Source organism: Salmo trutta, chromosome 20 (assembly GCF_901001165.1).
Source record: "Salmo trutta chromosome 20, fSalTru1.1, whole genome shotgun sequence".
Lineage (NCBI taxonomy): Eukaryota > Metazoa > Chordata > Actinopteri > Salmoniformes > Salmonidae > Salmo > Salmo trutta.
In genome coordinates this window covers 36,891,175-36,905,726 of record NC_042976.1, presented here as the reverse complement: position 1 = coordinate 36,905,726, position 14,552 = coordinate 36,891,175, and the positions used below count along the sequence as shown (strand labels likewise).

Genomic DNA, 14,552 nt, shown 5'->3' with positions numbered 1-14,552 from the left:
TGATGAGGGAAAAAACTATTTAATCCATTTTAGAACAAGGCTGTAACATAACAAAATGTGGAAAAAGTCAAGGGGTCTGAATACTTTCCGAATGCTCTGTACATGCATAGGTGCGTGCATATTCTTTTCTCATCTACATCTTGTAACCCTATGGGCCCTGGTCAAAAGTAGTGCACTATATAGGGAATAGGGTGCCATTTGGGACGTGGGCACTCACTAATGACTGTTGATGTTGGAATCTGTATCGCCGATATAATCTCTCAAGCACAGACTCACTCTGTACAGCCAGAAATCTGGCATTAGTCCTTCCCATCTGGGTAATGTATGAGTAGACACCTCTGAAAACCATTAACTGTGGATTAAACATTCAGGCTAGGTCATCAAAAATGTGTTGCTCCTTGCTCTAACCATCTGCCTCTTACGGAAAAACCACATGATTTCACATGTGGAAAATCACATGATTTCACATGTGGAAAATCACATGATTTCACATGTGACATTTCCATATGTTCGGCACATGTGAAATCATGTGAAGCCATGTGTGTTTGGAACACTTCACGTTATGTGGATTTTCACATGTGAAACCATGTGTTTTACATGTGATGATATTTCACATGTGGATTTTCACATGATCCACAATGTGGATTAACATTTTCAAATGAGATTTCACAGATGATGCCCTACAAACAAAAATAAGTTGTTATGATACACATTGTGTTTTCAACGTACATATTTGACAAACATGACTACACTAGCTAGGTTTCCATCCAATTGGCAACACATTTTAATGTGAATATTCTAAAATCCGCATGAAAACAAGATGTGTTTCAATCAAATTGACTTGTTGCAGATAAAAGTGATGATGCAGGGCACATAAAAATACATTTTGCAGTTAAATTCCCATATACCGAATAATAAATACAAGTTAAATGTGTTTCCAGGACATTTTTTCAACTCATGAAAATGTTTGCATTATATAGCGTGTGCCCACTCTGGTATTGGCACATGGGCTCGAGCCAACAGCTCACAGATACAGTGCAGTTATTGCCTACATAAGTGGTTCCCAACCTTTTTCGGTTGCTGTACCACCAACTGAATTTTGCTCTGCCCAGAGTACCCCTGAAGTACCTCCTCGTGCATTTTACCAGTAGGCCTCATGAGTCTTCTCATGTACCTGCTGTGGATAGGCCAAGAGCCCACAGGGATCCTAGTACCCCTGGTTGGGAACCACTGACCTACATGATGAGAATATTATGGACAATAACGTCCATCAACCATCGAAATTCATGTCACCAGAATAATACCCTCAATATTTATTGGAAAGGAGCATCAAGCTCATCACCTTGCACTTTCACCACCGTGTGAAGTTCATCATAACTTATTTCATCTGTAGCCTAATAAACTGCATCCGACAAGTCAACATTCCTTGTATAATTAATTTTACAGACACAAACAGATCCCACCTTGTCTAGTGTATTTTGTTTTGTCGATATTTGGAAAGTTTACCAGCAGGTCTGTCATGACATTTTTTATCCGACATGAACTTTACACACATAAAAAGGTTGGATGTAAACCTGGTTAAGAGGGTACATTTATTTATACGGTCTTTATTATTCAACATGTTCTTACCTGGGATTTGAACTCACAGCCTCTTGGTTCACGGCATTATGATCTTCCTGCTACACCACCATGTCTGTGTCAGTAACTGATTTCACCTCCATTTCTACACTTTGGACTTCAAAGTAAATCTCAGCTTTGTTAAAAAGACACTCAAGAAAAACTAATAAGTAACATTAAATCAGAATAATATGCCCCACCAACATTAGACAACTATACAGAAAACCCTCAAATTGCTGAAATAAGTAATTGAAATCCATGATGAGAGAATAGTCAGAATAACTAAAATAGCACTGCACTTGGCACTCGGCACTCTTTTGCTAAGCACTGAGATGTATTATAGGTAATGAATGTTTAGGGGAAAGCTATTGACTTTGTGGTGCAGCAGAAATACAGTATATGCGTATTCCAATTCCAGAGGTTGTGAGTTCAAATCCCAGATGGTATCATAATTAAGCTGAACAGCGATAACACATGGAATTGCACATTTGAAAATGTGATCACATGGGAAGTGTTTCAAAAACATGTTTTCACATGTGAAATGTCTAGTGCTGACATTTTGGTTATTTTTTGTTTTTTAAACCACTAATTGATAATGTTGGTTCAATTATTTGAATTCCATTTAGTTTATAATTCTGTGAGCTAAATGCGCATATTGCTCAGTTTCTCATAAATCGGACAAAGCCCGAACTGTGCGATGGAGTAGGGAGTTGTAGTTTCCAACAGGCTAATACTCTACATAGTCTACCACAGAAAATGTGGTAATTTACTAAAATGACCATAATCCATTGCGCACCTACTTGTCTGGTCTGTGTTTCTTTTATGCCTGCTATGTATAAGAGACAGAAGAATGCACAATCGAGAGAGAGTTATCTCTACCTGAAAATATAAGAAATTGATAGTTGGTATTCAGCAGTCATAAAAGTATCTGATGAAGGCGAGTCATACTTGTCCCGTCAATAAATCTGATTTATGTCGCAACAAAGTGCTCCTTTTTCTTCATTCTCCCAGATCGTCACCAGTTGAAGTATCCTGGGGTAAGGAATGTTTTTTTGGAGTCATAAAAGTATGCTTTACTTACATTGAAGAACTATTAAAATTGTGGTTTTGTCAGACAGCATAGACAGCTACTCTATAGAGATGAGATGATGACTAGGAATGAAATAAAGTCACCAAATAAAGCAAATGTAATATACACAACAACAAATATTTTATTAAAGTGAAGTAATATGAATAAACGATGGTTAATAAGTGATAAGCAGTAATGGGTAGTCACTACCATCATGGGACATGTATTAATTGTTTTATGCAGTGCTGTTACTTCATTCAAACCACACAATGCACTCAATGTTGAGAAATTAGTTTCACTATATTATTACTGTCAATCGCAATGCACTTGGGGGCTTTTTGGCCCATCCTGCAAATCAACTTGGCATGCCTCACTTGCAATTTCATTTAAATTCATAGGATAGCCTTCTTTTGAAGCACTTATGGCAAGAACTGTAAAAAAAATACATATATGTTATTGGCTACTTCAAGAAAAAGAAACAAATAAAACGTTGGTGGTTGTATTTGATTAACATTTTATGGAAAAGGTATGGATATCAGCAAACAAAGAAAGGCACGCAACTACCGAGGACAAACATAAGTATAAGGTAGGCGTTTAATGATTACGTTTTTTTAAAGTATTGACCTTGGGCGAATCAATGTAGTGAGAGCTAGATTCCACAAAGCCTGGTCTCTGCTTCACTCTGTTGGTGAAGTTCATCATAAACTTCCTTTACCATGGAGTGGAGTTTAGTTCCCTAGGTATAGGACGACAGGTAGCATAGCAATTAGAGCATTCGGCCAGTAACCAAAAGGTTCTCTGTGCCCTTGAACAAGGCACTTCACCCTAATTTGCTCCAGGGGTGCCGTACTACTAGGGTTGACCCTGTAAAACATCACATTTCACTGCACCTATCCGGTGTATGTGACAATAAATATTTTTGGGATAATTTGTGGATTTGACAGCTCTAACACAGTTCCGCTTCCGACACCGCAAAAACAACTGCTACGTGGGTATAACACTGTTGCTTCTGTCCCTCTCCTCGCCCCAACCTGGGCTCAAACCAAAGACCCTGTGAACACATTGACAACATTCACCCCCGAAGCATTGTTACCTATCACTCCACAAAAGCCATGGCCCTTTAGAGCAATGGGAAACAATAACTTCAAGTTCTCAGAGCAAGTGACGACACCAATTGAACCACTACTAGCGCGCGCCGCTAACTAGCTAGCCATTTCACACCAGTTACACAGGTGTCCACTAGCACGGGTCTGATATAATCTAGCACTAAGTGTGCATAAATACTCTGAGGATTTGAACTTGCAACCTTTTGGTCTGAGTGTATTAATGTCTCAGCAGTGCCACCAGCTGGTTATTTGTTACCAAGAACATACAGTATATGCACACACTCTCAAAAATAAGAGTATGTTTATGGTAGTGTTGTTCCCTGGTGTACAAAAAGACCAAAGGAAAACATAAGATACCTTCAAAGGTACACATAGGAACTCACATGGTAGGGTGAGGGTTCATGTGCGGACAATCTATTTAGGGTTCATGTGCGGGCAATCTATTATAATGGTACATTTTTCTACCCAAAATATTACATTTAAAGCTGCGTTCGTAACCATGTGAGAGGTGGGAATTTACTAGTTGTGAAGTCGTAATACCAGTTGGATGCATTCTTGTACATCCAAATTGTTGGGAAACACTAATTGGCTTGTGGCCAACAAGCTGCGTCACCCATAAATGACAAATACGGCTATCAGGTTGGTAAACAAATTATAGAGTTCAAAAACCATATTAACAGGTTGGTTTTTCTAAATAATGTTTTGTTACATTTGACTGCCGAAAATGCTGTTATCAAGGTCATTTCCTTAGTAGTAGTGATGATAATAATAATTTTTTACGTGTAAAGCGCTTTTCAAAAATAATCTCAAAGTGCATAAATAATAGTAGGTTTTTATTTTTATTTTACCAGGTAAGTTGACTGAGAACACATTCTCATTTACAGCAATGACCTGGGGAATAGTTACAGGGAAGAGGAGGGGGATGAATGAGCCAATTGTAAGCTGGGGATGATTAGGTGACCGTGGTGGTATGAGAGAGAGCTTGGGAATTTAGCCAGGACACCAGGGTTAACACCTCTACTTTTACGATAAGTGCCATGGGATCTTTAATGACCTCAGAGAGTCAGGACACCCGTTTAATGTCCCATCCGAAAGACGGCACCCTACACAGGGCATTAAGATAGTTTTTAGACCAAAGGAAAGAGTGCCTCCTACTGGCCCTCCAACACCATTTCCAGCAGAATCTGGTCTCCCATCCAGGGACTGACCAGGACCAACCCTGCTTAGCTTCAGAAGCAAGCCATCAATGGGATGCAGGGTGGTATGCTGCTGGCAAGGTGACATCATAGGTCAGCATGTGGGAGAAGTTGGAGCTCATGGATGATAGACGCGTTTCCCACTAGTAATTACCAGTTGGAAGGCCATTCATGTGGAATTTTTCCCAGTTGAATGTGGTGAAATCCTACTTCCCATGTGGTTATGAATGCAGCATTAAGAACACTCATTACTTGGACTTTAAAGTGTAGGTGGGGCAAATGTATTCGGGAGCATCTCTTTTGCTATTGTCAGTTTTGCAATCTTTGTAAGAACTTGTGTCAATCAAGACCTGCACTGTTAAAAAGTTATTGTGCAGTTTCCAGGACCTTAATGGCAGCTGGTTCACAGGAAGTTCATGTTTAATTTTCAAATCTTACTGTCAACTAGTTACAAGTGGGTTATTGAAAATGTACTGTAACTTAATACAGCTAATTCTTCACACCCACTGACCTGATGGTCTGGTTTAAAGTATTAAAATTACTAGCTATAAATTAAATATTGTATGGTACTTTAGTGTCGCTTCTTATAGGCTGCCGCTGTTTCCATCGATCACATAACCCCATTCTTTCCTATGCAAAGACTCAATAGCGCAAAGAAGTCGGTAATTTTAACAGGTGTCCACATGCTATTGTGTGTATACTGTATGACTACACAACCTGTGAGTTAACATTAACTAGCTGGCTAGCTCACTAAAGACTCGTCAATAAAAAGGTCACAACAGCCATTATGCTAGCCTATGCTGGTTTTCTTTTTACTTGTAAGGAAGGTAATGTGCATTGTACACATAACTACAGTCGGTGGTTATCTAGCTAATTTTCATAAGCACCTAGCTAAGCACAGATCTTTGACCTAACCAAAATAGCTTGTCAGCAGCTAGCCTCTCGATTACGGAGGTCGGAAAACGATAAAATTCACGTATGCTTATTGGAGTAGTGGTTACAATCCAGTACATAGCACTGACCCATCCTTGCTTCTGATCAACAGAGAGGCCTAAGCTTAGCTAGCTAGTTAGCTACAAAAGCCAGGGATATTCAAATAATTATAGAAAAAAAAGCTACGGTAGGTAATTGGAAAGATGCTATACCACAATACACATGATAAATACACAATATCAGTTATTTAAATGAGAAACTACAAAAAGTATGTTTATTTATATATTACATAAAATAATATCTAGTATTTATTCTATTTGACTTCACCTGCTAGGTTCCTTGTTACTGAGCGTTTGTGTGGAGAAACGGAGTTTTTTCCCACCCTGCAACACTGCCTTCAGTGATCACGTCAAAGCATGTGACAGGATGTGCAATTCAGCAGTGGTGTAAAGTACACTGCTCAAAAAAATAAAGGGAACACTTAAACAACACAATGTAACTCCAAGTCAATCACACTTCTGTGAAATCAAACTGTCCACTTAGGAAGCAACACTGATTGACAATAAATTTCACATGCTGTTGTGCAAATGGAATAGACAACAGGTGGAAATTATAGGCAATTAGCAAGACACCCCCAATAAAGGAGTGGTTCTGCAGGTGGGGACCACAGACCACTTCTCAGTTCCTATGCTTCCTGGCTGATGTTTTGGTCACTTTTGAATGCTGGCGGTGCTTTCACTCTAGTGGTAGCATGAGACAGAGTCTACAAACCACAGAAGTGGCTCAGGTAGTGCAGCTCATCCAGGATAGCAGATCAATGTGAGCTGTGGCAAGAAGGTTTGCTGTGTCTGTCAGCGTAGTGTCCAGAGCATGGAGGCGCTACCAGGAGACAGGCCAGTACATCAGGAGACGTGGAGGAGGCCGTAGGAGGGCAACAACCCAGCAGCAGGACCGCTACCTCCGCCTTTGTGCAAGGAGGAGCAGGAGAAGCACTGCCAGAGCCCTGCAAAATGACCTCCAGCAGGCCACAAATGTGCATGCGTCTGCTCAAACGGTCAGAAACAGACTCCATGAGGGTGGTATGAGGGCCCGACGTTCACAGGTGGGGGTTGTGCTTACAGCCCAACACCGTGCAGGACGTTTGGCATTTGCCAGAGAACACCAAGATTGGCAAATTCGCCACTGGCGCCCTGTGCTCTTCACAGATGAAAGCAGGTTCACACTGAGCACGTGACAGACGTGACGGAGTCTGGAGACGCCGTGGAGAACGTTCTGCTGCCTGCAACATCCTCCAGCATGACTGGTTTGGCGGTGGGTCAGTCATGGTGTGGGGTGGCATTTCTTTGGGGGGCCGCACAGCCCTCCATGTGCTCGCCAGAGGTAGCCTGACTGCCATTAGGTACCGAGATGAGATCCTCAGACCCCTTGTGAGACCATATGCTGGTGCGGTTGGCCCTGGGTTCCTCCTAATGCAAGACAATGCTAGACCTCATGTTGCTGGAGTGTGTCAGCAGTTCCTGCAAGAGGAAGGCATTGATGCTATGGACTGGCCCGCCCGTTCCCCAGACCTGAATCCAATTGAGCACATCTGGGACATCATGTCTCGCTCCATCCACCAATGCCACGTTGCACCACAGACTGTCCAGGAGTTGGCGGATGCTTTAGTCCAGGTCTGGGAGGAGATCCCTCAGGAGACCATCCGCCACCTCATCAGGAGCATGCCCAGGCGTTGTAGGGAGGTCATACAGACACGTGGAGGCCACACACACTACTGAGCCTCATTTTGACTTGTTTTAAGGACATTACATCAAAGTTGGATCAGCCTGTACTGTGGTTTTCCACTTTAATTTTGAGTGTGACTCCAAATCCAGACCTCCATGGGTTGATAAATTGGATTTCCATTGATTATTTTTGTGTGATTTTGTTGTCACCACATTCAAATATGTAAAGAAAAAAGTATTTAATAAGATTATTTCTTTCATATAGATCTAGGATGTGTTGTTTAAGTGTTCCCTTAATTTTTTTCAGCAGTATACTTACAGTTGAAGTTGGAAGTTCACATACACTTAGGTTGGAGTCATTAAAACTCGTTTTTCAACCACTCTACAAATGTTTTGTTAACAAACTATAATTTTGGCAAGTCAGTTAGGACATCTACTTTGTGCATGACACAAGTAATTATTCCAACAATTGTTTACAGACAGATTATTTCATTTAGAATCCACTGTATCACAATTCCAGTGGGTCAGAAGTTTACATACACTAAGTTGACAGTGCTTTTAAACAGCTTGGAAAATTCCAGAAAATGATGTCATGGCTTTAGAAGCTTCTGATAGGCTAATTGACATCATTTGAGTCAATTGGAGGTGTACCTGTGGATGTATTTCAAGGCCTACCTTCAAACTCAGTGCCTCTTCGCTTGACATCATGGGAAAATCAAAAGAAATCAGCCAAGACCTCAGAATTTTTTTTTGTAGACCTCTACATGTCTGGGTCAACCTTGGGAGCAATTTTCAAACGCCTGAAGGTACAAACGTTCGTCTGTACAAACAATAGTGCGCAAGTATAAACACCATGGGACCACGCAGACGTCATACCGCTCAGGAAGGAGACATGTTCTGTGTCCTAGAGATGAATGTACTTTGGTGTGAAAAGTGCAAATTAATCCCAGAAAAACAGCAAAGGACCTTGTGAACATGCTGGAGGAAACAGGAACAAAAATATCTATATCCACAGTAAAACGAGTCCTATATCGACATAACCCGAAAGGCCGCTTAGCAAGGAAGAAGCCACTGCTCCAAAACCGCCATAAAAAAGCCAAACTACGGTTTGCAACTGCACATGAGGACAAAGATTGTACTTTTTGGAGAAAAGTCCTCTGGTCTGATGAAATAAAAATAGAACTGTTTGGCCATAATGACCATTGTTATGTTCGGAGGGAAAAGGGGGACGCTTGCAAGCCGAAGAACACCATCCCAACCGTGAAGCACGGGTGTGGCAGTATCATGTTGTGGGGGTGCTTTGCTGCAGGAGGGACTGGTGCACTTCACAAAATAGATGGCGTCACGAGGGAGGAAAATTATGTGGATATATTGAAGCAACATTTCAAGACATCAGTCAGGAAGTTAAAGCTTGCTCGCAAATGGGTCTTCCAAATGGACAATGACCCCAAGCATACTTCCAAAGTTGTGGCAAAATGGCTTAAGGACAACAAAGTCAAGGTATTGGATTGGCCATCACAAAGCCCTGACCTCAATCCCATAGAAAATGTGTGGGCAGAACTGAAAAAGCGTGTGCGAGCAAGGAGGCCTACAAACCTGACTCAGTTACACCAGCTCTGTTGGGAGGAATGGGACAAAATTCACCCAACTTATTGTGGGAAGCTTGTGGAAGGCTCCCTGAAACGTTTGACCCAAGTTAAACAATTTAAAGGCAATGCTACCAAATACGAATTGAGTGTATGTAAACTTCTGACCCACTGGGAATGTGATGAAATATATAAAAGCTGAAATAAATAATTCTCTCTACTATTATTCTGACATTTCACATTCTTAAAATAAAGTGGTGATCCTAACTGACCTAAAACAGGGAATTTTTACTTGGATTAAAAGTCAGGAATTGTGAAACTGAGTTTGAATGTATTTGGCTAAGGTGTATGTAAAATTCTGACTTCAACTGTAAGTAAAAATACTAAAAAAGTACTAAAGTAGTTTTTTGGGGGTATCTGTACTTTACTATTTATATTTTTGGCAACTTTTACTTCATTCTACATTCCTAAAGAAAATAATGTACTTTTTACTCCTTACATTTTCCCTGAAAACCAAAAGTACTTGTTACATTTTGAATGCTTAGCAGGACAGGAAAATGGTGTAATTCACACACTTGTCAAGAAAACATCAGATGTCATCCCTACTGTCTCTGATCTGGCAGACTCACTAAACACATGCTTAATTTGTAATGATGTCTGAGTATTTATTGGTGTGCCACTGACTATCCGTAAATAAATAAAAAACTTGAAAATGTGGCCATTTGCTTTGCTTAATATAAGGAATTTGAAATGATTATACTTTTACTTTTAATACTTAAGTATATTTTTGCAATTACATATACTTTTGATACTTTTGATACTTAAGTATATTTAAAACCAAATACTTTTAGACTTTTACTCAAGTAACGTTAGTATTTTACTGGTTGACTTTTACTTTTGTCATTTTTCCATTAAGGTATCTTTACTTTTACTCTAGTATGACAATTGAGTACTTTTTCCAACACTGCAGTTCTGTTTGATAGCCACATTAGCAGCTAGTTAGAATTTAATTTAGGGGGGGGTAATTACAGACAAATATATTGATCAAAGTTACCTTGTCCGAGAGACTTTCCGGGGTAAACCTACACAAAATACAGACCTTATATGAAGTAGTTTTAAGATCCCCCATTGAAAAATGAATGGTGGAAAAACGATTGGAACCATGTCCGGGTTTTACCGCTAGTTTCTTGTGTATTATGACTCATATTGTGGTACTCAATTGACTCCTTGAAGGAGAGCTCATCTCTCCTTGTCCCAGAATCGGCCAGGACGCATTGCGCTGCCCATTATCGAAACATGGGCGAAGTACACAATGGTCGTTAATACGATGCCAATGGAGTTTCTCATCAGCTCAAAAGTATATCTGGGCGCGCATCTTGGTTTAGAAATGCTGTGCTTTCGCCTCTTTCTGTGGATAAGAGTTAAGTTTCCCTACCAGAAAACACGTGATACTGTAAAGTGTTGTGTATTAACGCATAAATCCGGAGTGTACGTTCCAAACATGCACTAATAATTGACATAGCGTATAAAAAGTACCCGCAAGTTACCGGTGGCTGAAAACACAATCATCGCGGGATGAGCGAGTGACGAATTTCCGGTTAAGGATGGTCCATTTAAAAATCATTCCTTCCTCCCTCGCACCTTGCCCTGCAGGTGTATACTCGTAAGTTGTCAAGTGTCCGCTTAATTTGAGGGGACAGGGTGTGTCTTTTAAATCTTTGGACCTTAAGCCAGGAGGCTCCTGAAGCGCGGATTGCTTGACTCTTTTTTTGCGAGTGTTGGCTCCTTCAGACCGTCTATCTATATCTATGTTTTCACATGTATATTTTCGCTTCTGCTTTTACGAACAGGTGAACATCACTTTCATCCGAATGGAATTCCTCTAGGAACGCACGGTCTTCAGGTACAATTATTTATTAATGTCAGCATTTAGTTCAGATCAAGAAACAGTGTTTCTTGATCATTTTTGTATCATTTTATTATAGAAACACCGTGGCTCTTCATTACTACAGATGTTTTTTTTATATCCTAAAAATAGTTTGTTGTGTTTAATAATTTCAAGACTTGTAGAAGGGTTATAGACACCAGATTTCTATAAACACATAAATAATAGTAGCCTAGATGTAAAGTGTTGTCCTCCTGCCTCAATATTGCAACATGCAACCTGATCTTCATGTTTGATGGGATACAAACCTCACAATAGTTATGTACAGGATCGAATCGTAGTGTCAACCTTTCCTATTGTGTGAGCAGGACAAGTTTATTTTCTGTATTCAATCTTTTTTTTCTTCTTCAGGTCAATAACCGACCATGAGTTAGAAGACTTAGGCTATGTGATGTTTAATAAATAAGAAGATATGAAACATTTCCTTCGGACTATTTATTTGATGTTGCAGTGTTGCTATGGTAAGTTACCAACACCAATCATTGTTAAAGGACAGGTTCAACATCTCACTGTACTGTTTTTGTCACTATCATATATGTTGTTGTAGTATGCGTTATTTACACAATAAGGCATGAGGGAGGCCAAAATACCATGGCTAAGGGCTGTTCTTAAGCGCGACGCAACTCAGAGTGCCTAGATACAGCCCTTAGGCGTGGTATATTGTTCATATATCACAAACCCCCGAGGTGCCTTATTGCTATTATGAACTGCTTGCCAACATAATTAGAGCAGTAAAAATAAATGTTTTGTCATACGCATGGTATATGGTCTGATATACCACGGCTTTCAGCCAATCAACATTCAGGACTCAAACCACCCAGTTTATAATAAGCATTATGATCTGGGTGGTTCGAGCCCTGAATGCTGATTGGCTGACAGCCATGGCATATCAGACCATATACCACGGGTATGACAAAACATTTTAACATTTAAATGTTTACTGCTCGTTGGTGTAATAGTGTAATAGTAATAATAGCAATAAGGCACCTCAGGGGTTTGTGATATATGGACAATATACCACGGGAATATTGCCAGGGAATATTGGCCATATACCACACCCCCTCGGGCCTTATAGCTTAAATATTCTACCTTATATTTCTGGCAGGTGTTTTTGTGATTTTGTACTGAACTGGAAAATAAAATATTTTTGTGGCGCAGTGGTCTAATACCCTGACTACACCACGAGCGTTGCAAAATAAATGTAGGAATCTATGTTATTCAATTAGTGCACCCACACTGCTTGTGTGCGTCAACGAGCGTCTGCGTTGCCAAGGGCTAAAATAGAAGTCATTCCTATTTCTGCCGCAGATCGCGCTGCAAGTCCTGCCTCTCCCATCTCCTCATTGGTTTATAGAAGCAGGTACCCACGTGCCATCTCCTCATTGGTTATACCCACATGGCTGATTGTGAGGCGAACTGTTGCCAGGTGTCGTGGTAATACTATGAAAGTTTAGATGCCAATCACCATATAAGTTAAACATGAAAAAGCCTGGAAGGAGGAGTGATGACTAGAAATGATTCGGTTGACCATTTTTATGTGTGGATTAATTGTCGGAGTAGAGGACCTTGTGCATTTCAGGTAAAATAACAACTCAATGTTTATATCCCAGGACAAATTAGCTCGCAACAGCAAGCTAATGCTTTTCGACCTGTCCCCAAATTAATGTCATTGGTTCAGAGTTTGTTTTGATATTTTAACCTGCGTGTCTTGATCGCGTTTTGTGTAGGGGGACAAAATAAATGTATGCACGATGGCGCACGCGTGCAGCCGGTTTGGGTTCCATGTAAGGCACTGCAGTGTTTGAGGCGTCACTACAGATCCGGGTTCGATCCCGGGCTGTGTCGCAGCTGGCCGCGACCGGGAGACCCATGAGGTGGCGCACAATTGGCCCAGCGTCGCCCGGGTTAGAGGAGGGTTTGGCCGGCATGTCCTTGTCCCAGCGATTCCTGTGGTGCGCCGGGCGCATGCACACTGACACGGTCGCCAGTTGTACGGTGTTTCCTCTGACACATTGGTGCAGCTGGCTTCCGGGTTACGCGAGCGATGTGTCAAGAAGCAGTGCGGCTTGGCAGGGTCGTGTTTCGGAGGACGCATGGCTCTCGACCTTCGATCTCCCGAGTCCGTACGGGAGTTGCGGCATTGGGACAAGATTGTAACTACCAATTAGATATCACGAAATTGGGGAGAAAGAGGTAAAAAATAATCATTAAAAAACTGGTTCAATATAGCATTCCAGTTTTACTGCCAGATACTAGCAGCAAGTTATGTATTTACTGGAGCTGCCTACCTGGCCTCGGATAAGATACTGTGATCAACATTTTCTCTCACATATATACCCACCCACAAACAGTCTGTGTCTGTGGGCAGTATAGTGGTACCATATACTGTATGTTATCTTTATGAGTTTGATGGTAATGGCCCTCACTGTATTATCTTCTTCCTTTTAGCCCTGTGCTCCCTCCCTGCTCCAGTCAATGTTTCCATAGAGTCCCTCAACTTCCACCATGTTCTACGCTGGAGCGCCGGTCCAGGCACACCTCCTGGGACCGTGTACAAGATCACCCGCAGGTTGTCACAATATTTTTAATGACCGGTTTATTCCCACACCATTCTGTTGTTGAGGTACTCCTATATGCTTTCCAGTGCTTTGCCTATATGCATTTAGCAGTGGTGGAAATCTGGAAACACTGGACAGTTACTTTGAATTAAAACTGAGTATAGTGTCACCTATCATCATGATTTTGTTTGTGTTAATCTTGTTGGATAATTCTACTACTGCATTGTGGTTAGGTTTTTGGACTTTAGACAAATGATGTTGATCGGATTCCCATGACACACTTGATATGACTGGGTTGTGGATTGTCTCAGAGGTTAGATGTAATAACACTATAATTACAGTAGTAAATCATTGCTTTTCATAGTGACAGTCATTGGAAAGTTCAAACTTCAGTCAGAGCATTTTGGGTTTCACTTGTGGAGAAATGTGTTGGTTTTGGACATAAGCTATAACCTTTACCTTTAACCAACATTAGCCTATTCAGCATAATTTGCCTGTCTTACCAAGTGTGTTGCGGCTGGAAGATTTGACTGCAGTGTGAAGTGTTTTTCTCAAGTATTGCTTTCACTTGACCGTAGATACAGCTTTGTGTCATCGTGGTCGTTGTTTCCACCCTCATAGTATCTGCTCTAGACTCTAGAGACAGTACTCTGTTATGCAGGTGTTACCACTTTAAAAAGGCTGTGAATTTCAAGTAAATTCAATATAATCAACCACTTCCTCTTCTGCTGGGGGTCTGGTGAGGATGCAACAAGTCAGACAGATGAGCTTACTGAAAGCACAGCTTTGTTTTGTTTGAACTACAGATAAATACTCATTAT

General features: G+C 40.9%; 1 protein-coding gene across 1 annotated transcript in view; it reads left to right on the top strand.

Annotated features, from left to right (window-relative positions):
* Positions 1–1,077: 1,077 nt before the first annotated feature.
* Positions 1,078–14,552, top strand: part of LOC115156368 (uncharacterized) — a 45,650-nt gene continuing 32,175 nt past the window's right edge. The window contains exons 1-4 of the mRNA XM_029703843.1: positions 1,078–2,654; positions 11,079–11,131; positions 11,525–11,634; positions 13,622–13,742. Coding sequence (XP_029559703.1) covers positions 11,586–11,634; positions 13,622–13,742 — 170 coding nt within the window. The 5' untranslated portion in view covers positions 1,078–2,654; positions 11,079–11,131; positions 11,525–11,585. The remainder of the gene's footprint in view (positions 2,655–11,078; positions 11,132–11,524; positions 11,635–13,621; positions 13,743–14,552) is intronic.